The following is a 23,116-nucleotide window of genomic DNA, read 5'->3' as shown; positions in this document are numbered from 1 at the left end:
AAACAACTGACCTGTTACTGAACTATGAAATATTAACAGATGTTCCTCTGTACTACAGTGCTCTTGGATGGGATTTCGTTAACATTCAGGGATTTGGCGGGGGGGTGTAAAATAGGATTATTTTAGGCACAATGAAATGAAAGCCTTCAAGTCTCACAACATTAGTATTATACTAAGTGATATGAATACATGACTGTAAAGTATACTGAGTCATAACTGTATCAGATTTATAAATAAAAGATATGGAAAAAAGTTGTATCAGTTCTTTTACAAGCATCACAGACAAGGTGCTAGTTTTGTGCACCATGCTATAAATAGAATAGAAAACCGTTATTTAAAGCTGGCATATCTTGCATTTTGCAACACCCTGCAGAGTTGTTCACTTGCCTAATCTTAATCTTCAGTTTACTCTTCAAAATGAATGCTTGTGATGTGAGGCTACTTAACAGGAAGAATGACCTCATTCTGCCTCTTTGCTTCTGATTGCACAGTCTGTTTTCGAAAGGAAACAAGGGGCTTTATAGACCTGCCTTTTCAAAGACCTCAGAGCTATTCTGTTCCAGGAAGCAGCATAAGGAGCACCCTACAGTTGCATTCCAGAGACTCTTTTTATGAAAAACTTCTTGCATACGTTTGTTAATAGTGAAATGGCTTTTCCAGGTTTGGAAGATTTTACATATGTTGATGTTTTATTACTTTGATCAACAAAGGAATAACTGAGCCCTGGATTTCTCCATTTACAGTCAGCTCTTCAAGAAGCTTTACATTTCTATGAATGCTTTCATCACTTCCGGTAAAGAGAATAGACTAAAATACCCTTCAAAAAGTGACGTGTATGAACAAATAGACATTATTGTATTTCGAAAGATAAGAGAGTAATATTTGCTATCTGAACAGGTTAAATACTTGGGCTTAAATAATTTTAATTATGTGGTTGGTACATATTGATGTAAATATTTACAGTGTAGAGTGTAACATGCGCAAGGGATTGGTTAGTTACCAACTGAGGGTGTCATTGTTTTAAGGACCAGTTTGATTATCACCAAGGAAAGTGATTAAAGTAAATTGTTTCATACATTCTGAGTAGAAAGACGGACGCTTTCATGCTTACTTTTTAGTGATTTAAATTTCAGAACTGGGCAGTGTTGTAGACTCAATAAACTTTGATTTGAATGATTGCCATAAAATGTTTCTGACTTGCCTTTAGCTTTGTTTCATTTTCAGTGAGGTTGTTCATATTTGGCCTTTTGTCATGTGTTAGTTTAAAAGGTATTTGTTGAACTACAGGCCTCGTTTTAATGTGTTGTTGGTCACAAATATTACTTAATGTTAAGTATTACTTAACGTAATTGCAAAGTGGCAATTGATATGAATAATTGCTTGGCAGAATTAGATTTTTTTATTTTGATGGATAATATCAATGTTTATTTTACAGACAAGGTGGGTGAGGTCATATCTTTTATTAGACCAACTTCTGTTTGGTGAGAGAGACAAGCTTGATCTGATAAAACAGATCAAACAGAAGTTGGTCCGATAAAAGATATCACTTCTCCCAATTATACACATCTTCAAGAACAGTTTAAGAGCACTTGTGATTTACAAAGCAATGTTTTTCTGTGCAATGATTTTACACAGAATTACTGTCCCAGAATCTTGCAAACACTGAAGAAAGTATGTGCATATGGAGTTACATTTCTCCCTCACATCTTATCCTAAACGGATCTGTAGTGTTGCTACATGCTGTCAGGACCAGCGCTAGTATTTTTAGGGCCCTAGGCGCACGGCCATTTCGCCGCCCTGCGCGCTGGTCCCACGGCTCCGGTGGAGCTGCCGCAGTCGTGCCTGCGGGAGGTCCACCAGAGCTGCGGGAGCAGCAGACCCTCTGCATTTGCGGCAGCTCCACTGGAACTGCGGGACCAGCGGACCCTCCGCAGGCATCACTGCAGCAGGTCAACCAGAGCCGCCTGCTGCCCCCCCGGCAAAATGCCGCCTCCCAATAATCCTGGTGCCCTAGGCAATTGCCTAGGCTGCCTAAATGGAAGCGCCGGCCCTGCATGCTGTTAAACAGCTGTTATGTTTCCCCTGAAGTTGTCCTGCCTCTCAGTGATGGATGATGTGATCCCTACATATAAACCAGGGGTCGGCAACCTTTCAGACGTGGTGTGCCGAGTCTTTGTTTATTCACCCTAATTTAAGGTTTCGCATGCCAGTAATACATTTTAACATTTTTAGAAGGTCTCTTTCTATAATTCTATAATATATAACTAAACTTTTGTTGTATGTGAAGTAAGGTTTTTAAAATGTTTAAGAAGCTTTATTTAAAATTAAATTAAAATGCAGAGCCCCTCCCAGACCGGTGGTCAGGACCCGGGTAGTGTGAGTGCCACTGAAAATCAGCTTGCGTGCCGCCTTCAGCACAGGTGCCATAGGCTGCCCCTGATATAAACCATAGTCATCAGAGTAACTTTAAAAAGCAACAAAGTGTCCTGTGGCACCTTATAGACTAACAGATGTATTGGAGCATGACATGCATCTGACAAAGTGGGTATTCACCCACGAAAGTTTATACTCCAATACCTCTGTTAGTCTGTAAGGTGCCACAGGACTCTGTGTTGCTTTTTACAGATCCAGACTAACACGGCTACCCCACTGATACTTGAGTAACTTTAATGAGACTACTCACAGGCCTAAGTATTTGTAGGGTAGAAACCATAGATTGTATACCAGTTTGTAAAGTGCACTGTGATAGTCTCTCATGCAAGGCACTAGAGACATGTAAGATATTGTATGCAAACTTTACTTCTCATTCAGTGCTTTTTATTTTACATAACAGTGATTCTAAAGCATGTTATTGAGAAAATAAAGTAAAAACTGTAGTGCTCGTAGGACAATTGTAAGTCTATCTATACTGTACATCCTGGATTTAAATATTAGGAAAGAGATCACAGTTGCAGATTGCAAAGAGACTGCAATTGACCCAACAGAGTTTGAGCCTGGGCCAGGGCCTGGGCCTGCAGGCCCTATTGGAACAAGTTTGTTCTTGAAATCAATGAGGAAGGATGGCAGGATCAGACTCACATAGAATGGAATACAGCATAATTAGTGCTGTAATGTCCATTCCTGAGTATACATTGCAGCTCTCTGTTTTCAATAAATACAATTGTCCTTTAAAATCTCTTGCAGATCATCTGTGATACATGTAGCTCCAGAGAGTTTGCAACAGACCTTTTCAAGATGTATCAAATATCCCAGCTAATGTCAACACCAGCAGCAAGTAAATGTATGAGCATTTCTCTGGGCTTTCTTAAATGGGATTTTGCCGTTTTGGGCTTATTCTGGAATCTAAGAACCACCTGTCAGGGATTGTGTCCTTACACATGAGAGATTGCCTTCTAAAGTGAATATGAATTTCTTTCTTTGGATGTAATGTTTTCTTATTGATTGAAAAGACAAGATTTTACAGAGGCTTTTCTATAAAATTCTAAAGAAGAGAATATTTCAGCAGCCACTAATGTATATAAAATACAAATCTATAATGTGTAAATATGGAAAACACTCACTCTTTGTGACCATTCCATACAAACAACTGTGTGATATTCTGACAATTGCCATTCCATGTGGTTGCACCGCTGACAGGAGCCTTGTCTGGTTGCCTTTTTCCCCAAAATGTCCCCCTTCATTCTTCTCTTCTCACCTCCCCACTCCTGAGCTGCTGAAACTTTTTTATACTATGCTTGGCAGTGCCTGATGGGCATGGGCAGAGCTTTTCTGGCTCCGTATTGCTCCAGCCTTTCCCCTGCCTCGGCTGTAGAGAGGAGTTTGTAAACCCCATCATAGACTAAAATTACTTAATCACCTAATCCTTGTGACACTGAGCGTAGGACCTTGCAGATTTGAGCCTTCACATAACATCAAAATCCTACTTCCTAGATGGCTCCATAGTCCTGTGATCAATCATTATCCTCAAATCTTTGCCATTGTTGCCATAACTGCTCCTGCTGTGCCACATCTACAGATGTCCACTTGCATGATACCTTATAATAGTAATGGTGTGACCATTTAATGGCACCACATAATTGTTATAGGAGAACCTGAGCACTGCTGGTAGAATCAATCAGTCAGTGAGCTGTTCATGATGTGAATCAGACAATGCCATTAAAAGTGCTGGACCTATTCCCTTGTATGTGCCTGGATTTACTTCCCACAAGACACAAAACTGTGCAGTACATTGGCAACTTGGATTTATTGATTGTAATCAGCTTTGATTCATGCTACTTTTTTTGGAATGATGCTATACAAGCTTAAATTATATGAGGTTTCATTTTATCTACCCGCCATCACTCTGTTTTCTTTCCTTTTGTCTCTTTTCCTTTCCTAATTTTCTTCTCCTTTTTTCTTCTTTCAATTTCGTCAAGGCATATGGTTAGTGAAAACCAGTCAGTTGGTTCAGCTGTCACTTGAAATGCCTGTGTGGGGAGCCAGTGCTGGGACTTCTCCTTATCTGGTCTTTGTCTCAACAGGTTCTTCAGTGTTTGATAAGGAGACCAGGCAAAGTCTGTCCCCTGAACACATTTTGCCAAGGTATGGAATAAAACTATCCTTTGTTTCATTTTATTTTTCCTTTGTGTTTGAAAAACATTTCTAAAATTCCTATTTAAACTATTTATGATTAGGGTGCTATTACCATACTAAAGCATGGCCGCATTGCATTTCACAGATATCACCGTGCTGTAAATCTGTGGCCACTTGAAACTTCAAAGCTACAGTGACGATAGAATTCAGATACTCCTGCTTGAAAAACACAGGCCCCAGCCACTTGAACTAAAGTAGAATCCCCATGAAGTGACTGTAGCATATGGTATATGGCACCGTTGTTCATTTCAAATTCTGTCTAGCAGAGGGCAGTGGTGCATGCCCACCCCTAGCCCTTGCATTACAATACTGTCATCTCTTGTCACTGGTAGAGATCTTTGTACAATTATCTATTACTTACCTCTTTCCAGTCTTCAAGAACTTAATGAGTTTCCCACTATCTCTGGGACTGTTTGCTGAAAGATCTATACCTGCTTATACTGATACTAATAAATGTATATCGGGATTAGTGCCTGACCCTGCAAAGTGATGAGCACCCTCAAATCCCAATGAAGTCACTCAGAGTTGTGAATACTCAGCACCTCACAGAATTGGGGCCCAATTCCAAAATCAGGAACATACATTATGCCTACCTAACAGTCCCCTTGTGTTCCAGTGGGAAAAGTTACTCACTTCTGTCTTAAATACTTTTCTAGTGTTGTGTGTTATTCAACAATTGCTACATTTCACTCCAGAGATGGCTGCATTTCAGTGGTGGGTGAAGTGATCTCTGTGCATAGTTTGTATACCATTTTGTTACAGCTTGTGAGTGAGTGGCCTCTTCCATCCTTGTGGCCTCAGGGTGGCCCTACAAGCAGCCCCTTGACTCAGTTTCCCCCTTAAAGGGGCTTCTTAGATTAACTCCACACAGGCTTTCATGAATCCAATAACAACAGCTCACGTTAGGGTCTGATTTTATTCACAAGAAGTTCACAAATAAACAGACATCTTCCACTCCAGTTTTAAGCTGGGAACATCCCCTCCTCCTGAGAGCTATGTCTTTTTTCTCTCTGAGCAGCTGGAGAAGACTCTAGGCCTGGCCTGCCTTCTATGCTTTCTTCTCATGAGAAAACAAATCTTCCAGTCAGGGCTTCCTACCCAGCCACAACTCACGGTGTCCCCAGCTGGAGAAGGGACCGCAGCCAGAGACTCACTTCCTGCAGCTTCTTCCCTCTGTTTCTCTCTGAGCATTTCCCCCATTCTCTGAAGCTTCCTGTTGCCCTTTATAGGGCAAACAGGTGAGCCTTGCTCCTGTGTGCCTCCTTAGTAATCAGCGCTGGCTGTCCCCAGACCTCTAGTCCATAAGGGCAAACCACCCTGTTACACAACTCTGTAGTGTTCTGGGAGCTATTAAAATGAAAAGTGATGTGTACTGCTAGAAGAGGGCCTCATCCTCCCGATTGAACTAACCTCATTATCTCTAGACTAGTATCAGAGGGGTAGCTGTGTTAGTCTGGATCTGTAAAAGCAGCAAAGAGTCCTGTGGCACCTTATAGACTAACAGACATATTGGAGCATGAGCTTTTGTGGGTGGGTATTCATCTCTAGACTGATTCTTGCCTTTATATTTATACCTGCCTCTGGAAATTTCTACCACATGCATCTGATGCAGTGGGTATTCATCCACGAAAGCTTATACTCCAGTACGTCTGTTAGTCTATAAGGTGCCAGAGGACTCTGTCGCTTTTTACAGATCCAGACTAATACAGCTACTTCTCTGATACCTAAAAACATTATCATTCAATCGTTTTTTAACATTTATGCTCCTGTGCTAAACAGGCATATGCTAACTTAGAGGGTTTTATTTCTTTCCTTTACAGTTACACTTATGCCTTTCTGGATAGTGACACCTCCTATGAATGTTGTTCCATAAACCCCTTGACGGGCTCTCTTTTCACATGTCGCCGTAGTCCTCGGCTTCTTACTAATGGCTATTACATTTTGACGGAAGACAGTTTTCTGTCTGATGAAGATGGTAACGTAACACTGACCCCAACCCAGACAAGTGTTACCTATAAGGAGAAATTAGTTAGGTGAGTGAGTCACACACATTTTATTTAATATTGGATGTTGGTGTTATAACTCTGGACTTAACTTGATTTCTGGGTGGCTGTTAGGGTATGACTATAATGCTCAGTACTTCAGGGGACTGGATTAGATGACTCTCGAGGTCCCTTTCAAGGTCCTATGATTCCATGTCTATTTCTATACCTGGATTCCATTTTCTAATAGCAATGGAACACACCAAGTAGTATAATTCAGAGAGACTGCAGTGGTTAACATCACTTTGTCTTCAGAGTTATGCCTTATAACATTATCTCAAAAGTTTTAAGCACACAGATGTTACTGTGATTGGCGCTCTCTGCAGTAAATATAAAAGAGAGGTACAGCTGCCCAGAAATTCATGGCTTTTCACCTGTTGCTGAAATATTTAATGTTCCAAAGAGGTAACTTCAATTCTTCCAAGCATGAAAGAAGGATAAGAGCAAATCCAAAAGTAGGTATAACAAACATCTTCAGGAAATTCAAGATTTTTTTGTTTGTCTCACCTTCAAACTATCATAATTTTCAAAATATAGCAAATGTGTAATTTTCAGTGGGTCATTAGGAAGTTTGCCAATTAATGCTGTATTACATATGGAAGGCTCCAAATTGTATTTGCTATAAAACATGTTTTATTTGATATGGAAATTCCTCTGGATTCTAAATATTAACTTTTATTTTTGTAATTTCATCACTCAATGGCCCAGAATTTAAAAAATTGAGGGTAGTCACTGATCCATTTTGTTATGGCCATAACCCAATACATTTGTGATGAGTCTCCTTCTGATGTTCATCAGAAGCTCAAAACTAATCAACACTGTTTCTGTGTGGATGCCTTTCTAGAGAGTTAATGGATGATGTGATCCAGGCAGAACTGTAAACCTAAAGCTGCAGTTTTTAGAAATATAGCAAAACAAATGGTTTGCCCAAGGAAGAGGGACACTTTCTGCAGAAAAGGATGTGTTACTGTCCTGCTCCCAAGAGGGTATTACCATGACGGAGAATAAAAAAGAAAATTAAAAATACAGGTTCTGTCCTGCAATCTTTACTCAGGCAAAACTTCCACATGACTTCAATAGTGGTGTTACCTGAGGGAGGTAAAATGTGGCCCTGTAATGTTACAGTATCTAGTGGTTTTTCACCCAAGAAGCTCAGGATAGTTTGGAAACTATTAAACCACAGAACACCCTGGTGAAAGAAGTAAACATTGTTAAACCCATTTTACAGATGAGGAAACAATGGCATTGAGAAATTTAATGACAAGCCCAAGAGTGAACCTGTGGCAGAGCAAGGAACAGACCGCCAGATGCCTGAGTCGTAGGCCTGTACTCTAACCTCTAGACCATGTTCCTGTTTGTGGCAGGTCACTGGCTGAGGCCTGGTCTACACTATGCGTTTAAACCGATTTTAGCAGCGTTAAACCGATTTAATGCTGTACCTGTCCACACAACGAGGCCCTTAATATCGATATAAAGGGCTCTTTAAATCGGTTTCTGTACTCCTCCCCAACAAGAGGAGTAGCTCTAAAATCGGTATTACCATATCGGATTAGGGTTAGTGTGGCCACAAATCAACAGTATTGGCCTCCGGGCAGTATCCCACAGTGCTCCACTGTGACCACTCTGGACAGCAATCTGAACTCGGATGCAGTGGCCAGGTAGACAGGAAAAGCCCCGCGAACTTTTGAATTCCATTTCCTGTTTGTCCGGCATGGAGCTCTGATCAGCACGGGTGGCGATGCAGTCCCAAATCCAAAAAGAGCTCCAGCATTGACCGTACGGGAGATACTGGATCTGATCGCTGTATGGGGAGACAAATCTGTTCTATCAGAGCTCTGTTACAGGAGACGAAATGCCAAAGCATTTTTAAAAAATCTCCAGGCTATGATACAGAGTCCACAACACAGCGCTGCGTGACATGCGTAACGGAAAGCCAAAGAATCAAATGGATGCTCATGGAGGGAGGGAGGGGGTACCAAGGACTCCAGCTATCCCACAGTCCCCGCAGTCTCCGAAAATCATTTGCATTCTTGGCTGAGCTCCCAATGCCTGTAGGGTCAAACACATTGTCCAAGGTGGTTCAGGGTCTATCTCTTCAATTAACCCCCCCTACCGCTCCGTGATAGAAAAGGGGAAAAAATCATTTCTTGATTTTTTTATATGTCACCCTATGTATACTGCATGCTGCTGGTAGACACGGTGCAGCAGTAAACAGTAGCATACTCTCTCCTCCCCTCCCCAGTGGCAGATGGTACAGTGCAATAGGACTGATAGCCGTCCTCGTCATGAGCCCGTGAGTGCTCCTGGCTGGCCTCAGGTGAGGCCGGCTGGGAGCGCCTGGGTAAAAATAGGAATGATTCCCGGTCATTCCCAGTAGATGGTACAGAACGGCTGATAACCGTCCTCATCATAGCAACTGGGGACTGAGCTCCATCAGCCCCCTCCCTTTCATGTGTAAAGAAAAGATTCTGTACTGCCTGGACTATCCTAGCAGCGGGATGCTGGGCTCCTCTTCCTCCCACCGTTTAATGTCCTGCCTGGACTATCATAGCAGCTGGAGGCTGCCTCCCCCTCATTTTATCTCACTAACAAGTCACTGTTTCTTATTCCTGCATTCTTTATTACTTCATCACACAAATGTGGGGGACACTGCCACGGTAGCCCAGGAAGGTTGGGGGAGGAGGGAAGCAACGGATGGGTTTGTTGCAGGGGCACCCCCCGTGAATGGTATGCAGCTCATCATTTCTGCGGGATCTGACATGGAGCGGCTGTGCTCTCTGGTTCTCTGGTACACTGGTTCTCTAGCACACTTCTATTCCATATTCTAGGCAGGACAGACTATTTTTAGATAAACCATAAAGGAGGGATTGACTCGGGGAGTCATTCCCATTTTTGTCTTTGCGCCCCTGCCGACCTCAGCCAGGGGCACCCATGACAGCAGCAGATGGTACAGAACGACTGATAACCGTCATCTCATTGCCAATTTACAATGGCACAGCAGACGGTACAGAATGACTGATAACCGTCTCTGCTATCATGCGAAGGCAAATGAATGCTGCTGTGTAGCGCTGCAGTACCGCGTCTGTTAGCAACATCCAGTAGATATACGGTGACAGTAAAAAAAAGCTGAACGGGCTCCATGGTTGCTGTGCTATGGTGTCTCCCAGGGCAAACCAGGGAAAAAGGGCGCGAAATCATTGTCTGCCGTTGCTTTCTTGGAGGAAGGAATGACTGACGACATTTACCCAGAGCCACCCGTGACAAAGATTTTTGCCCCATCAGGCACTGGGATCTCAACCTAGAATTCCAAGGGGCGGGGGAGATTGCGGGAACTATGGGATAGCTACGGAATAGCTACCCACAGTGCAACGCTCCAGAAATCGACGCTAGCCTCGGACCATGGACGCACACCGCCGAATTAATGTGCTTATTGTGGCCGCGTGCACTCGACTTTATACAATCTGTTTTACAAAACCGGTTTACGTAAAATCGGAATAATCCCGTAGTGTAGACGTACCCTGAGAAGCTCTTAATCAGCTCCTGCCACTCCAGCCCCCAATCAAGGGGAATGGATTGGGAATGGGTGAATAGTTCTGTGCCTGCCTGATAGCTGGCCACACCTGCCAGTCTTATTAGCCCAGAGCTATAAAGGCTGGGAGGAGGCCAGAGAAGGGGGGAAGGGAAAGGGTCAAGGTCCGGATTTGGATCCAGATCCGGATCCGGATCTGGCACAGTACAGAGGGAAGTAGGAGCCTCCCAGTCTGTTATAGGCAAAGTAGTTGTGAAACCTGTATATAGTTGGGAACTGATGGTGGGTGAGAATAAAGAGCATGGGTGTTGCACCATACTAAAGTGTCCCTGACTCATAGAAGGGGGAGGCCCAGGGGCTAAATAACCAGGGGCGCAGCGTGAACCCTGTTACACTGTTTTATAAATAAAAGTATTTTGCCTCGTCCCTTTAAAACATGGTTATTTCTTTCCTTTCTAGAATATTCAGGAGAAGGAAGAAAATCCGTCGCTCTCTTGCTAGTCTGTTCAGTCTCAGTGCCTCGGATTCATGGCTCAACAGCACTGTCCTTAGCAATATGGATTCTCCTCATGTAGAGGAGATTTGGAATGATGGAGATAATAAACTAGATGCCAGTCAGCACTATGGCAATGGTAAGCCCACAGTAACATCACTAGTATGTTCTGTATTTAGTTAGGCCTGTCTGTTAATGACAGGATCACTGTAGGTGAATAACAATTTCCTTCGTTTTGCAGAGGGCCTCTGCTCAAATCAACATTTAGAGCAGTGGTTTTCAAACTGTTTTCCTGGTGACCCAGTTGAAGAAAATTGTTGATGTCCGCGACCCAACGGAGCTGGGGATGAGGGGGTTTGGGTGTGGGAGGTATCTCAAGGTTGGGGCAGAGGGTTGAGGTGCAGGGGTGAGGGCTGCAGGGTGGAGCCAGGAATGAGGGATTCCGGGTGTGGGAGGGGGCTCTGGGCTGGGGCAGGGGGTTGAAGTGTGGGAGGGGGTCAGAGCTCTGGGCTGGGGGTTCAGGTTCTGGGGTGGGGCCAGGGATGAGGGATTTGGGTGCAGGAGGAGGCTTCTGGTTTGGGGGGGTCAGGGCTGGGGCAGAGGATTGGGGTGAGGGGTTGGGACACGGGCTTACCTGTGGCAGCTCCCAGTCAGCGGCACAGTGGGGTGCAGAGGCAGGCTTCCTGCCTGTCCTGGCACCATGGACTGTGTTGTGCCCTGGAAGCAGCCAGCAGGTCTGGCTCCTAGGCAGAGGTGAGCAAGTGGCTCCGCACAACCCTTTGCCCGCACGCACCGCCCCCCGCCCAGCTCCCTTTGGCCGGTTCCTGGCCAATGGGAGTGTGGAGCCAGTGCTCAGGGCAGAGGCAGCGTGCAGAGCCCCGTGCTCCCCCCACCTACGAGCTGGACCTGCTGCTGCCGCTTCCGGGGCACAGCGCAGTGTCAGAACAGATAGGGAATAGGGGCGGCTCCAGGCACCAGCATGCCAAGCGTGTGCCTGGAGCGGCAAGCCACGGGGGACGCTCTGCCAGTCGCCGCGAGGGCAGCAGGCAGGCTGCCTTCGGCGGCATGCCTGCGGAGGGTCTGCTGCTGCCGCGGCTTTGGCAGACCTCCCGCAGGCCTGCCGCCGAATCTGCGGGACCGGGGACCTCCCGCAGGCAAGCCGCCGAAGGCAGCCTGCCTGCCATGCTTGGGATGGCAAAATACCTAGAGCCGCCTCTGATAGGGACTATTAATTTTTAGTGGCCGGCTGCCAGGGTCCCTGAGTTTTGATGGGCAATACAGTGTCTTGCATTCTGTGACCCAGTACTGAGCTGCAACCTGAACTTTGAAAACCACTGATTTAGACAGATCAGAGACAGAATTTTGCAGAGCAAATTGAGCCAGTGACATGAGACAGTAACAGTGTTTGAATCCATGGAGATCTTTATAACCTCGGAGGGCCTTTTGAAACTGACTTTGGATAGGAAGCCAGTGAAGATGAGATACTTAAGTATTAAGTCTGATCATTTGTCCCATTGCTGTTTTCAGTTTGAGCTTTTTCTATCCTCACTGTGTTAAAATTTATGAAGTTTTGTCCTTAGCTTGCTTCTTCCCCCCTGCACTTTCCTACATATAATGGATCTGCCAATTCCATATCACTAACAGTTCAGAGAAATCCTTGTGATTGAGTTATTTCTTATCTTAAAAATCTATCAGCACAAATTCTCCACCTCTTTCTATTACTGTGAGCTAGGAAAGTTACAAATGTGCCTCTTGCAGATGACTCTGAATTTTCTTCTGAATGCAAAACCTGGATGTCACAAAGGCAAACACCAGCAGCTGATGCATCCTCTTTTTCTAAAGATGTGGTGTTCATTCAGTCAAGAAAACAGTTCGGTGATTCCTCGCCATGCTCCCAGTTTATGGTAGAGGGGTATTTCCATGAAGAGACTTTGGATCATTCAAGTGAGTTATATTCTTTTCTTCTCAGTTTGTTATTTGTAGAGCTGGTTGACATTTTTCAAGTGGAAAAACATGGTATTGAAAAATGGCCTTTTTTGAAACCGGAGATTTTTGCACAATTTTAATTTGGAAAAAAAATCATTTTTTCCAATTAAATCTAAAATTAAAACTTTTTAATTTTCTCCCCTCTTGTATGCCTCTTTTTTCTTGTTCTTCCATATTCAGTGGCAAAATTGAAAGAGAGGAAAAAACTCAGGGAAATGGAGGGGGTGAGAAAGGGGAGGTAAGGGAGAGGATTGGGAGAATCAAGTTGGGGGGGGACAAAAAATGAAAAAATCTGAAACTAAAAATGTTTGTGAAGAATTTCAAATACCCCCAAAATGTGTTCTTTTTGAAACTCACTTAATGAAAATTATTTCAAAATTGTCAAATTGTCAAATTTGTGACTAAGTTTAAATTTCATTGCAATAAAAATTTAACGTAGAAACAACTCCCTATGAATTCTCCAGGCACACTCAAAAATATGTCAGTTTCTAATATAAGTTCTCATATTGCATGTAAATACATATAATAGAATAATATATACTAATAAATTAATAATAGTATATACAGCTGCCTTAACTGCTCATTGGATATGGTTATGTTGAGATTTTCACTTTAGATTTAATGCCTGTTTTAAGATTTTACTATATTTGAATAGTACAGTATATCTTCCACAAATTTCTGGTATGTTGGGTGAAATATTGACTCTGCCAGAGTCAATGACAAAACTCCAATTGACGTCAGTGGAGCTAGAATTTCATCCTGGTCTTTGACTGTAAAAATATTTTTTGAGAATTTAAAAATAAAATCTGTGATTAAAAATAAAAATCTGTTAATTTGTTTTGAGTTATGGACATTTAAAAAAGAATTTAAACTTTTCTTGGTCTCTTTAGCAAATAAATTCCCAAATTTTGAGATTTGTAAATTTACACTGTTCTAATTATTGCAAAATCTAAAAAACAAATTATGTTTTAATTTGTTAAGGTGATTTTTTTGCATTTATGAATACTTCTCATGGCAATTTCTATGTACATCCTTATGTCCATTATCAAAAATATTTGTCCAGTTAAGGAAGATTTTGTGGGAGAATATATTTTCATATGACACTTAGAACTCAATTTGGCAGACTTTACAGCTTTCAAAAAAGAGAATGCAGATGTATAGTCTGTCTATATGGAGAATAGAATAATTGGGTTTGCCTCTAGTGGGTTTGATTTAACCCCCCACTGAAAACTCCCATTGACTTCTGTGGAGCTGGCCCATGGTGAATATAGGGCTGCCCTGGGGGGGGGGCGCAAGTGGGGCAATTTACCCTGGGCCCCACAGGGGTCCCCATGAGAATATAGTATTCTATAGTGTTTTAACTTTTTTTTATGGAAGGGGCCCCCAAAATTGCTTTGCCCAAGGCCCCCTGAATCCTCTGGGCAGCTCTGGGTGAATATCATAGTAGAGTTTTTGGTAAAGCATCTTTTTTATCACAAATACTTCTTCCTTCACTGAATTTCAGGATCACAGTTTCAGAGGAGGGCAGCTGGAAGGAAGGAGCTACTTGTTTTCTAGTATGTCCAGAAAAAAGAATTATTATTCCTAACTTGTTTCCTTTTTTATTAGAATCCAATGCAGTGAGAAATGTCGTTTATCAAATGATTATACTGTCCATGTGTTTAATCATTTCAGTGTGTGCAAGGTAATTTTGATTTCATCTTCATTATAATCATGCTTTATTCGTGTTATATATATATATATATAATTTTTATAATGTCAACTGGTGAATAAAACATGACATTTAGGGCCTGTTTTTCAAAGTTAGACATGCGGTATTGCAAAGATGCATTTGCAAGCAAATATTTGATGTGTTTGTGCAAATTAGGTGTTTGGATGCAGATATGATACCTAACTGGCTCTGTGCAAATGCAGGATCTGTATGCACACATCCTTTCTTAGCTTGCATAAATTAGGTGTTCAAATATATATTCCAAATTGTGCACCATAATTTAGTTTGTCTGACATATGAGTTATGCAATTAATTATATAGGAAATTCTGTTGGGATATACTACCACTTTCAGGGGTTTTTTTGTTGGTTTTTTTAGTTTAATTGTATTAAGTTGTAACATATGTCTTTTAAAGAAACTTTATAAGTAAATATCCTCTAAGAACTAAATGGTCTAGTTAGGTTACTTTTCCTTTCGATTTGAGGTTCATCAATTCTAATAAAATTAAGAAATGTAATTTTATGTATCTAATTTTAAAATTTGGAGAACAATTAACCCAAAAGACAAAGATGATCTTTGAGAGCTATTCACTGCACATATTACAGATTTTTATTTCTTTGACTTGATGCATAACCCAAACATCCTAATTAGCAAAGTTTCTGTAAGCTGAACAAAAGAGAAGTGGAGCTTCAGGAAATCCACTTTTGCTTCCTTTTCCATTCTTTGATACTAATTTGCTGTCTGTAATCTGTATGGTTTAGTTTTATTATAGGTGGAACATAGCTCACTGCTTATAGTTAAGATTGTCTAAGCTATTTCATTCTAATGGGTCACTTTCAGATGCTTATAGTTTTCTCAAGCCATTATCTCTCAGGCTGAATTTTTGCATATTTATTCATAATTTAGGAGCACTTTTTTGTTATTTGGAAGTTTGAGAAAAAAGAGTTTAGCTGTTTTTAAGACCACATGGAGAGACGCCCATGACCGCCTTCCCCGCACTATTTATACACACTCTTTTGGGATTATGAACCTGTTTTGCGGGTTTTATTTTAAAGTAATCGCTGTAAAGGCCGACTTTGGTGGGCTTTGGATCATATCCTAGTGAGCTCAGTAGGGTCTGGAACTCTGAGTTTGAGTCACTGGGAAAAGGTTAGTTTCAATGTCAGTGATGGGAATAGAAGAAATCCATTGAAACTGGTATCCCTTGTAATGCCAACCGATTCCAGTAATTGATGGCCAGGATCAAACTTGAGACCTCTGGAGCTTAATGCATGAGCCTCTACTGCATGAGCTAAAAGATACATGTCTCTTAGTAAGGCTATAGCAGACTCATCAATCTCCAGTTGGTCTAGACACTAGAGGGAACAGAGTGCCACACCAAGCAGGCATGTGTTACACTGGAGAGGAAAATTTCAAAACATAGTACTACATATTCCTTGGCTTTTGTTTTTTTCTTAATGCATACTAGCCCAGATTCAGTATATAAGAATCTTGTCATATGAAATAAAAAAAGAACGCACTTGTGAATGCAGAAGGGATCAGCATCATAATGGAATTTTTGAGATACCTGGCTGCAGACAGGTGTCAAGTTTGAAATTATAGTAATAGCTCACCTGATTCTCAAAAAAACATGAATTTCTCTATCTCCTGTGACTTTCATCTATTTCCCCAGGATTCTGTATATTCATTACAACTTCCATTAGCGTCGGAATGCTTTTTTGGGCTGTGCAAGACATATATTTGGACAGGGGATTTGAAAGTTTGAGAAGGGAACCCTTTCAGGGTAACGAAGTCCAACAAACCAATGTTCAAGACCTTGTATCAGGTCTTCAGCCTAGACTCTGGGCCCCATCGTCCTCTCTCATTTTCCTTGTCCCCTTCTCTGGCCTCATTCTATCATACCAGTGGTATGGTAGCGGAACCTGGGTCATCCCACTACATTAAATTCCAGCCCAGGACCCTACAACCAGCAGCCAGGATCTGCTCAGTCCAACTCCTTGCTGTTGGTCTCCTTGGTTTCTTCCTACCATGGCCTTTCTCAGGCTCATATTGACCCTTTCCTGGCATGTGTGGGGTAAACATTCTATCACATTCCATGACACTGGTCTCCTCCCAGCCCACGCCTCCCATCACCCGTCTGGGAATATTGGGGTCCTTAGCTGAAGGACCAGAATGGTAGCTGACTGAAGGCTGATCTTGGAATGTGTGGCGTGCATATTTTACTGTGTTGACCCAATATCTGTCCATCGTACAATCTAAAAACTGGGGTATTTGTTATGATTTCAGATGCTTTCTGGGAGGACGCTTTGCCACTTTGTCGGTCTTTTTGCTGCTGATAATTTTAGTTTGTAAGTAGAAACTTTCTTTATACTTGACATACAATATTTTGTTGGGTTAGATTCCAGGGTCGAATTGTGTCCTTAGATGTGTGTGTGTGTACAATTCTCCTTGGTTCAATAAAAGCTACATATGTGCATCTGAGGGCAGAATTTTCCCTTTAATCACATGCAGAATCATACATTTAAAATTGACTGTTCTTTTGCTCCAAAGATGCTGCCAAGTCATCTTTCATCAGTCTTGTCACCTCTTCCAAAACCACCAAATTAGGGTAAGCAGTGCAAGAGTATTTCAATATACTTAAGAGCTTTAGATGAAGAGATTCTATCAATACACCTTCTGGTCAAAAGATGACAATGAGTGATCAGTAGGTATTGCAAGAGGCTTTAGCTATTCTTGCTACTTTGTGGTCATGAAAATATTCTTTGTGTTTGAATGTTGCCTTTTCATGATTAGCAGTAAATGCAGCGAAAACATAAAAATTAACCTATTAAACCATCGTTTAGTGAGTCAGCATGAACGACATAGAAGGAAGTGGTAAATTAGCCTGAGGAGCTGAATAAAGTCTGTTTCTTCATTTCTAAATGTGGCTGTTTCAAATTGATTTAATTCAAAGTTTTGTCTATGATTGAAACTTCTCAGCAGGTCTGCCGACAGCAATTCCAGGCCTTAGGACAGAACAATCAATGGTCATGGCTAAGGCTTCCACATACCTGCCCGGCTGCCTTCGCTGCTGCCAGTACCACCCCATGCACGCCTAGAAGCCCTACAGCCCACCTGAGCGATGTAAAAGCACCCGGGGCTCCCGGCCACCACTACTGTGGCAGCAGTGGCAGCCAGAGGCCGCTGGGCCCTTTTAAATTGCCCGCACCTCATGGCAATTGCCCCTTTTGCCATCCCTGTCAGTGGCCATGCTTCTCAGTACAGTACGTGGAAAGTTTAATGTGTAATAAAGTCCTGAATGATATGAGACCAGCTCAGACATAGGCCCCAATCCTGCAATCACTTCTACACATGCTGGACTTTACAAAAGGTAATTCCACTGACCTTCCACACAGCAGAAGTCTGTTCTTAATTTAAGACTATTTATAGGTGCTGCTGAGGCTAAAAGTATTTGGGAGCCTCTGGATTTCAATGTGTGGCAAGAGGGGAGATCAAAAGGGCAATATTTCTTTTTCTCAATCAGGTGCCAGCTTTTAAGAGTGCAGTGTAACCTGAGGGAACAGGAGAAGCCAGGCAAAAGTTTTATCTTTTGGAATCACAGATCAGTATGTCGGAAGCAGAGCAGTGGAAAGGGAGTATAAAGATTGGAGATCAGTGTTGAAATTGTAGATGTTGATATTGTGAGAGGCCAAGATTTTCTTAAGAATGGTAATTTGTGCACACTTTATACAGGTAGGGACAGATTATAACATTTTTCCTCACAATGAGTAAGTAGAAAATCCTAATAAATCCACTGGCACTATTCACAGAGCAAGTTACTAGTAATCATGAGTAAGGTTGGCAGTATCTGATCCTTAGGGTTCTCCTGTCAGTTTGATGCTAATGTAACTCTACTGAAGTCAGGTTGCTACCTGTATGGGTTTTCCCCAGAGACTTCAGGCTGTCAGACCTGCCTACAAGGCTGTCTGTTTGATTGGCTGTCCTTCCCTGTTCCCCACCTCCTTAAGAAAAGAAGGTATTTGAGGCTACCCACATGCTAATAGGCTTCCTCCTTCCTCTGCACAAGGAGCAGGCAAAGCTCCTTTTGCTCCCTCTTTTAAAGGGCTGGAAGCGCTTTTGAAGCCCGTAGTCTGTCTCCTTCCCTACTAGCTCTGCAGCCAGGCCTCTTTGGCACCCAGCACTGTGCCCCTCCCTAGGATGAGATTGGGATGGAGAAGGGAACTAAAGAGACTCCCTCTGGGCTTCCTCTCTCCTGGGAGTGAGAGACTAGCTGTCCCAGCCCCTCCTGGACTTCACCCAGCACCAGAAGAAGAATGAGGAAGCAATGCAGCTGAAGGAAGAAGGGAAACCCAACCCCAAGGAGAGGAATGGGATTGGGAGCCACAGCAGAATCTGAAGGAGGCATGTTTGGAGGGCATGACTGATGGTGGGACTGTGAGAGGGCTGATTAATTCTTTGGAGGTCTCTGTGTGAGGACAGAGCAATGAACTGGGAGGTAGAATTAGAGCAATTGGCAATGGGGCTTGTGGTTCCTCTCCTTTGGTTGTGTGTGGGCCTCAAAAGTATAGGGAATGCATTGCAGCTCCTCTCCCAGTGGACTAAGGGCTCCTGCATCATCAGCAATATCTAGACTGGGTATTTGCTCCAACTACAGCCAACAGTGTAGCTGCAGGCAAGCAAAGCCACCATTTACACAGTGGTTTTACCTATTTGAAACACCATGGTCACCACCATTGGTACAAATAGTGTCTTTGCTTGTCTACACTAGAGTTTGCATTCATGTAGCTACACCAAAGCATGTAATTAGGGATAGTAGTGTAATCAAGGCCTGATTCAATTTATGTCAATTTATGCACATGTATGATCTACTGTTTCTTAGTTGGTAGATATGTTACTTATTATACTATGTAAATGAGAGGAGAAGCAGAGCCTTAAACTAGATTGAAATCTTACTAATTTATCTTCTGCTGTGACTAGGTCATGAACAACAGTGTGCTACAAAGAAAGAAAATAATTTTAAACCACAAATGGCCTCTGAAGAGACTTTTCAGTTTGCTACATACAATTAGATTAGATGTCTTCTTCTGTCCTAATTCATGTTGAAGAGTACCTTACTCACACAAGTAGTTCTGTGGAGTAAAATGATGCTATTTGTGTGAGAAAGGAACATAATTAAAGGTGGCAGAATTGGGCTGTCTTTGTATATTGATTGGCACAAGGCACTGCGAATCCCCGTGTTAATTCCCTTCCTTCATGGACTATGGGGAGAAGAAGAAGCTCTGAATTGCCCTCAACATGCCCCAAACACTTGTACCTCTGCATTAAAATGATGATTATCATCTAAGCTCATGCTTCCGGGCTTCAGGTACACACTTGTAGGGTTCAGGGAGGAATTTTTCCACAGTGCACAATTGGCCAGATGTATTCGGGGACGGGTTCACCCTTCTCTGAAGCATCAGAGATTGGTGACAGCTGGAGAGGGGACACTAGACAGGGGTGACAGGTATTCTGAGGTAGTACAGAGAAATTTCTTAGATGCCTGATTGGTTGGTCTCGCTCATATGCTTAGGGTAAAACTGGTCACTAGATATGGGTTTCAGAAAGAATTTCCTCCTGTGTTAGATTTTCAGGCATATCAGGGGTTTTTTCATCTTCCGCTTACATGGAGTGTGGATTGTCTGCTAGGATCATCTAGGGATATCTCACCCAACTAATTTTCTGCCATTGCAGAGGCCTTGGGTATTGGTAGCACCTCACTCTGTCTTGCGCTCTGACTGGCACACAACAATTTAGTCTCCTGAGAAATGAAATGCTTTGGTCTACCTAAAGTCACTAGGCTCAATATAGGAATATCTGGATGAAATTTAGTGGCCCGTGATATGCAGGAGTCCAGACTAGATTGTCTAGTGGTCCCTGTTGGCCTTAAACTCTATAAAAACTGTTGGAATCAGGACATACAAAAATGTACACATTAATTTTGACATTTTCTTGCAGGAAATAATTGAAACACTGAATCGGTAAGTAAAACGCTATAAAGGATTGTAGGGTAAGAAAAAATAATGCTCCAGAGAAGAGTGAACCATTCATTCAGATAATGAAGTCTGCAGATTCACCAGCTCAGCTGTGACTTTGTCAGATTTTATGAGCTAATCCTGGTTAGACTTGCTCATTACTGGAATGGAAAACCTTGAAGAAAAAACAGCTGCTTAGGAAGATGTTTCGGTGATTCAATAGGTTGCAATCTTGACTCTAAGTTTGCATTGTGTTAATATGCTGCTGAGGTTGCTATCTGTAGGATGAGCTGTACAACTAAAGTATTGTCCATTTGTGCTGAAAAGATCCCATGGAGCTTTTCACCAGAACTGGGTATTAGCCCTAGTATCCTCATCAGATTTCAGTATACCTAATTCCATCTAAACCTCCTTTCTGGTTTCATTTGAATAAAGTATTCTTCATTTTCTGCCCTAACTACTGAATCGTTTGGGCTGTTAAACAATTGCTGTGTCTCAGCCCAGAGGTGGTTGCATTTCAGTGTGCCGGATTTAGACAAAGAGATGCAGGGCCAGGTCCCTGAGCTGCTGTACATTAGTGTTGCTCCAGTGAATGAAAAGAGTTACACTAGTTTACACCAGCTGAAGATTTGGGCCCTAATAGCTTACAAAGCCCTTTGAGATTCTTCTAGTGATGCCAGCGGGGCTCTGCATAGACACAGGGGTCACCCAAGCTTTGTAACTTGCAGGATTTGGGGCCTTGAAGACTACGATAGTGGAACAAAATGTCTAGCAAGCCCTACAAATCCATCTTTTATTGATGTCTAAACCATTTTCACTAATGTTGCTGCTCTGGCCATAGAACATGCATTACAGTCTTGAAATAACCTATTGTCAAACTGTTTAAAAGCTGAGAATGGTTCTGGATAGTGGTGAATTGGACAATCTACTTAAAACTCTTCAGGGCCTTCATTGTCTCATCCTTGCCACAGCCTTTTGGCCTTTATTTCTATTCTGGGTTCTTTCCGAGTGATTTTGAAGATAGAAAAATGAGTGTTAGAAACACAAGAAAAGAGAGAATGGAAATTAATTGTGCCAGAATAGTGCTTCCTGTTAGAGACCAGAAGTGCTACCTTCAGAAAAGTCAGGAGTCAGAGGGTTGGAAGAGCAGCTGGAGACGCCAGAATCATATGGTTAACTTAACAAATAAAGAGTCCATGACCTTTATTTTTAAAGCATTGAACCTCATTTTTCTGATATTGGATTTAAGAGACAATGCTAAACATTAATCCCCTTGAGTGCCCAGTGATCACTGTTCTGTGACTACACTATCTCATAACTAAATAGTATGCCAGTTTAGCCAGTGTAAAATTTCACCTCCCCGTTCTATGAAATGATGAAAATGTGATCGTGTAGTATTGTCTGCAAAATCTTTCTGCCCTCGCTGCTTTTGGTCTGCTTATCCCCCATTGTGCTAAAACTGGCACCAGTGGAACCACAGTTGCTAAATCTGACAGGTAATGCTGCCTGTGGAAAGGCTAACTCCACAGGTGGGATGCGAACAGGCTGGCAGCCATAATAGAAGTATCTGTAAACTTTTGTAAAAATTAATTTTAAAAAATTGAAGGTCCTGATGAAGGAAAAAAGGAAATGATAAATCACAGTTCAGCTGCCTATATTTTTATAGTTACTCACCTTTATGGCCATCCTCAAACAGGATACACTTGTGTTTGTGAGAATGAATCCCTGGAGATGTGGGGAAATGAAGGAAAACATAGTGGCAGTTATTTAAAATGAACATGCCAACCTTTCAAGGGGTAAATATCATTCTGGTTATATTTTGAATGTAAGACTCAGCACCAAAAGCTCAAGCAGGGAAAACAGCCGCGTTATCTATTTTGGATATTAAAATACTGTTGCTGAATATGTTAAATATTTCCCTGATAAAAACAGACCAGGTGAGAAACTAACAGTCCAGTATTTGTAGTTTAAATAAAGACACCAGGGTGTACTTCAGGCAGAGAATCCTGAAGTAAAGGAAAATTGCTTCACATATTAATAATATTATTAATAATAATAAAAATACAATGATAGTAAATAATAAAAAATTGAGAGGTGCCACACACCTCCATATTTTTCTTGTAATAAAGATGATAAGCTTGAATAATTCTGTGAATATTACATAATTCAGCTTCTTTATTCACTTTAACTCTAGAGTGACAGATTACTTGTGTGGTATTTATATATATATTGTTACTTATGCTGTGCTAGTTATAGTGGACCTTCTTTTAAATATACTTTTTATCTCAATGAGGAGAAAATTCTCTATTTTTAAAATAATTCCTAGGAATTCATGATGAATATAGAATCAAACTTTTTATTGCCTCGCTGGAATGAAACACTGGGTCACAGTTAATCAAGGCTGATGAAAGAGTAAAGCCAACATTTTGTAACATGGGTGCCTAAATCCATATTTAGGCTCCTAAGTAAAAGTAGATTGACTTTTGAAGTGTTGAGCATCTGCAGCTTCTATTAATTGGAGAATCAGGCTCAGAGTATTTTAAACAGTATTTCTAGTGAAATACAAACTTGTTGACTGCTAGTTAGTGTGACATTTGTGTTCTATGAGAGGGCTACTGTATTCTAAAGTCTCTACTTTCAGTAATTGAGCTCTTGTTCAATTTTAATGTATTAAATTAATTAAAATACAAAATCCACTGAGGAATTTTCAAGA

The 23,116-nt window shown here is 41.8% G+C and overlaps 1 protein-coding gene across 4 annotated transcripts; it reads left to right on the top strand.

Annotated features, from left to right (window-relative positions):
* The first annotated feature begins 556 nt into the window (after positions 1-556).
* On the top strand, positions 557-21,724 carry TMEM71 (transmembrane protein 71). Of its 4 annotated transcripts, none has more exons than XM_050941298.1 (8): positions 557-793; positions 4,521-4,581; positions 6,453-6,665; positions 10,663-10,835; positions 12,455-12,640; positions 14,291-14,366; positions 16,679-16,740; positions 20,387-21,724. In XM_050941298.1, coding segments are annotated over exons 1-8 (795 nt in total). In that variant the 5' UTR covers positions 557-771; the 3' UTR covers positions 20,389-21,724. The 4 variants fall into 4 exon arrangements, with proteins under 4 accessions (XP_050797255.1, XP_050797256.1, XP_050797254.1 ...); XM_050941299.1 differs by lacking the exon at positions 557-793 and adding an exon at positions 3,202-3,280 and having other exon boundaries at positions 12,539-12,640; XM_050941297.1 differs by lacking the exon at positions 557-793 and adding an exon at positions 3,202-3,280.
* Positions 21,725-23,116: the final 1,392 nt, after the last annotated feature.

The sequence above is a fragment of the Gopherus flavomarginatus genome, chromosome 2 (genome assembly GCF_025201925.1).
Source record: "Gopherus flavomarginatus isolate rGopFla2 chromosome 2, rGopFla2.mat.asm, whole genome shotgun sequence".
In the NCBI taxonomy this organism is placed as follows: Eukaryota; Metazoa; Chordata; order Testudines; family Testudinidae; genus Gopherus; species Gopherus flavomarginatus.
Note: the sequence above shows the minus strand (reverse complement) of the source record. Positions and strands in the feature narration are given on the sequence as shown.

Excerpts from the sequence above, each read along its gene's own strand:
- TMEM71 (XM_050941297.1), top strand. The coding sequence starts at position 3,235 with ATGTATCAAATATCCCAGCTAATGTCAACACCAGCAGCAAGTAAAT. Across the intron at positions 3,281-4,520 it reads AACACCAGCAGCAAGTAAAT|GTTCTTCAGTGTTTGATAAG; the intron begins GTATGAGCATTT and ends TTGTCTCAACAG. Across the intron at positions 4,582-6,452 it reads CCTGAACACATTTTGCCAAG|TTACACTTATGCCTTTCTGG; the intron begins GTATGGAATAAA and ends TTTCCTTTACAG.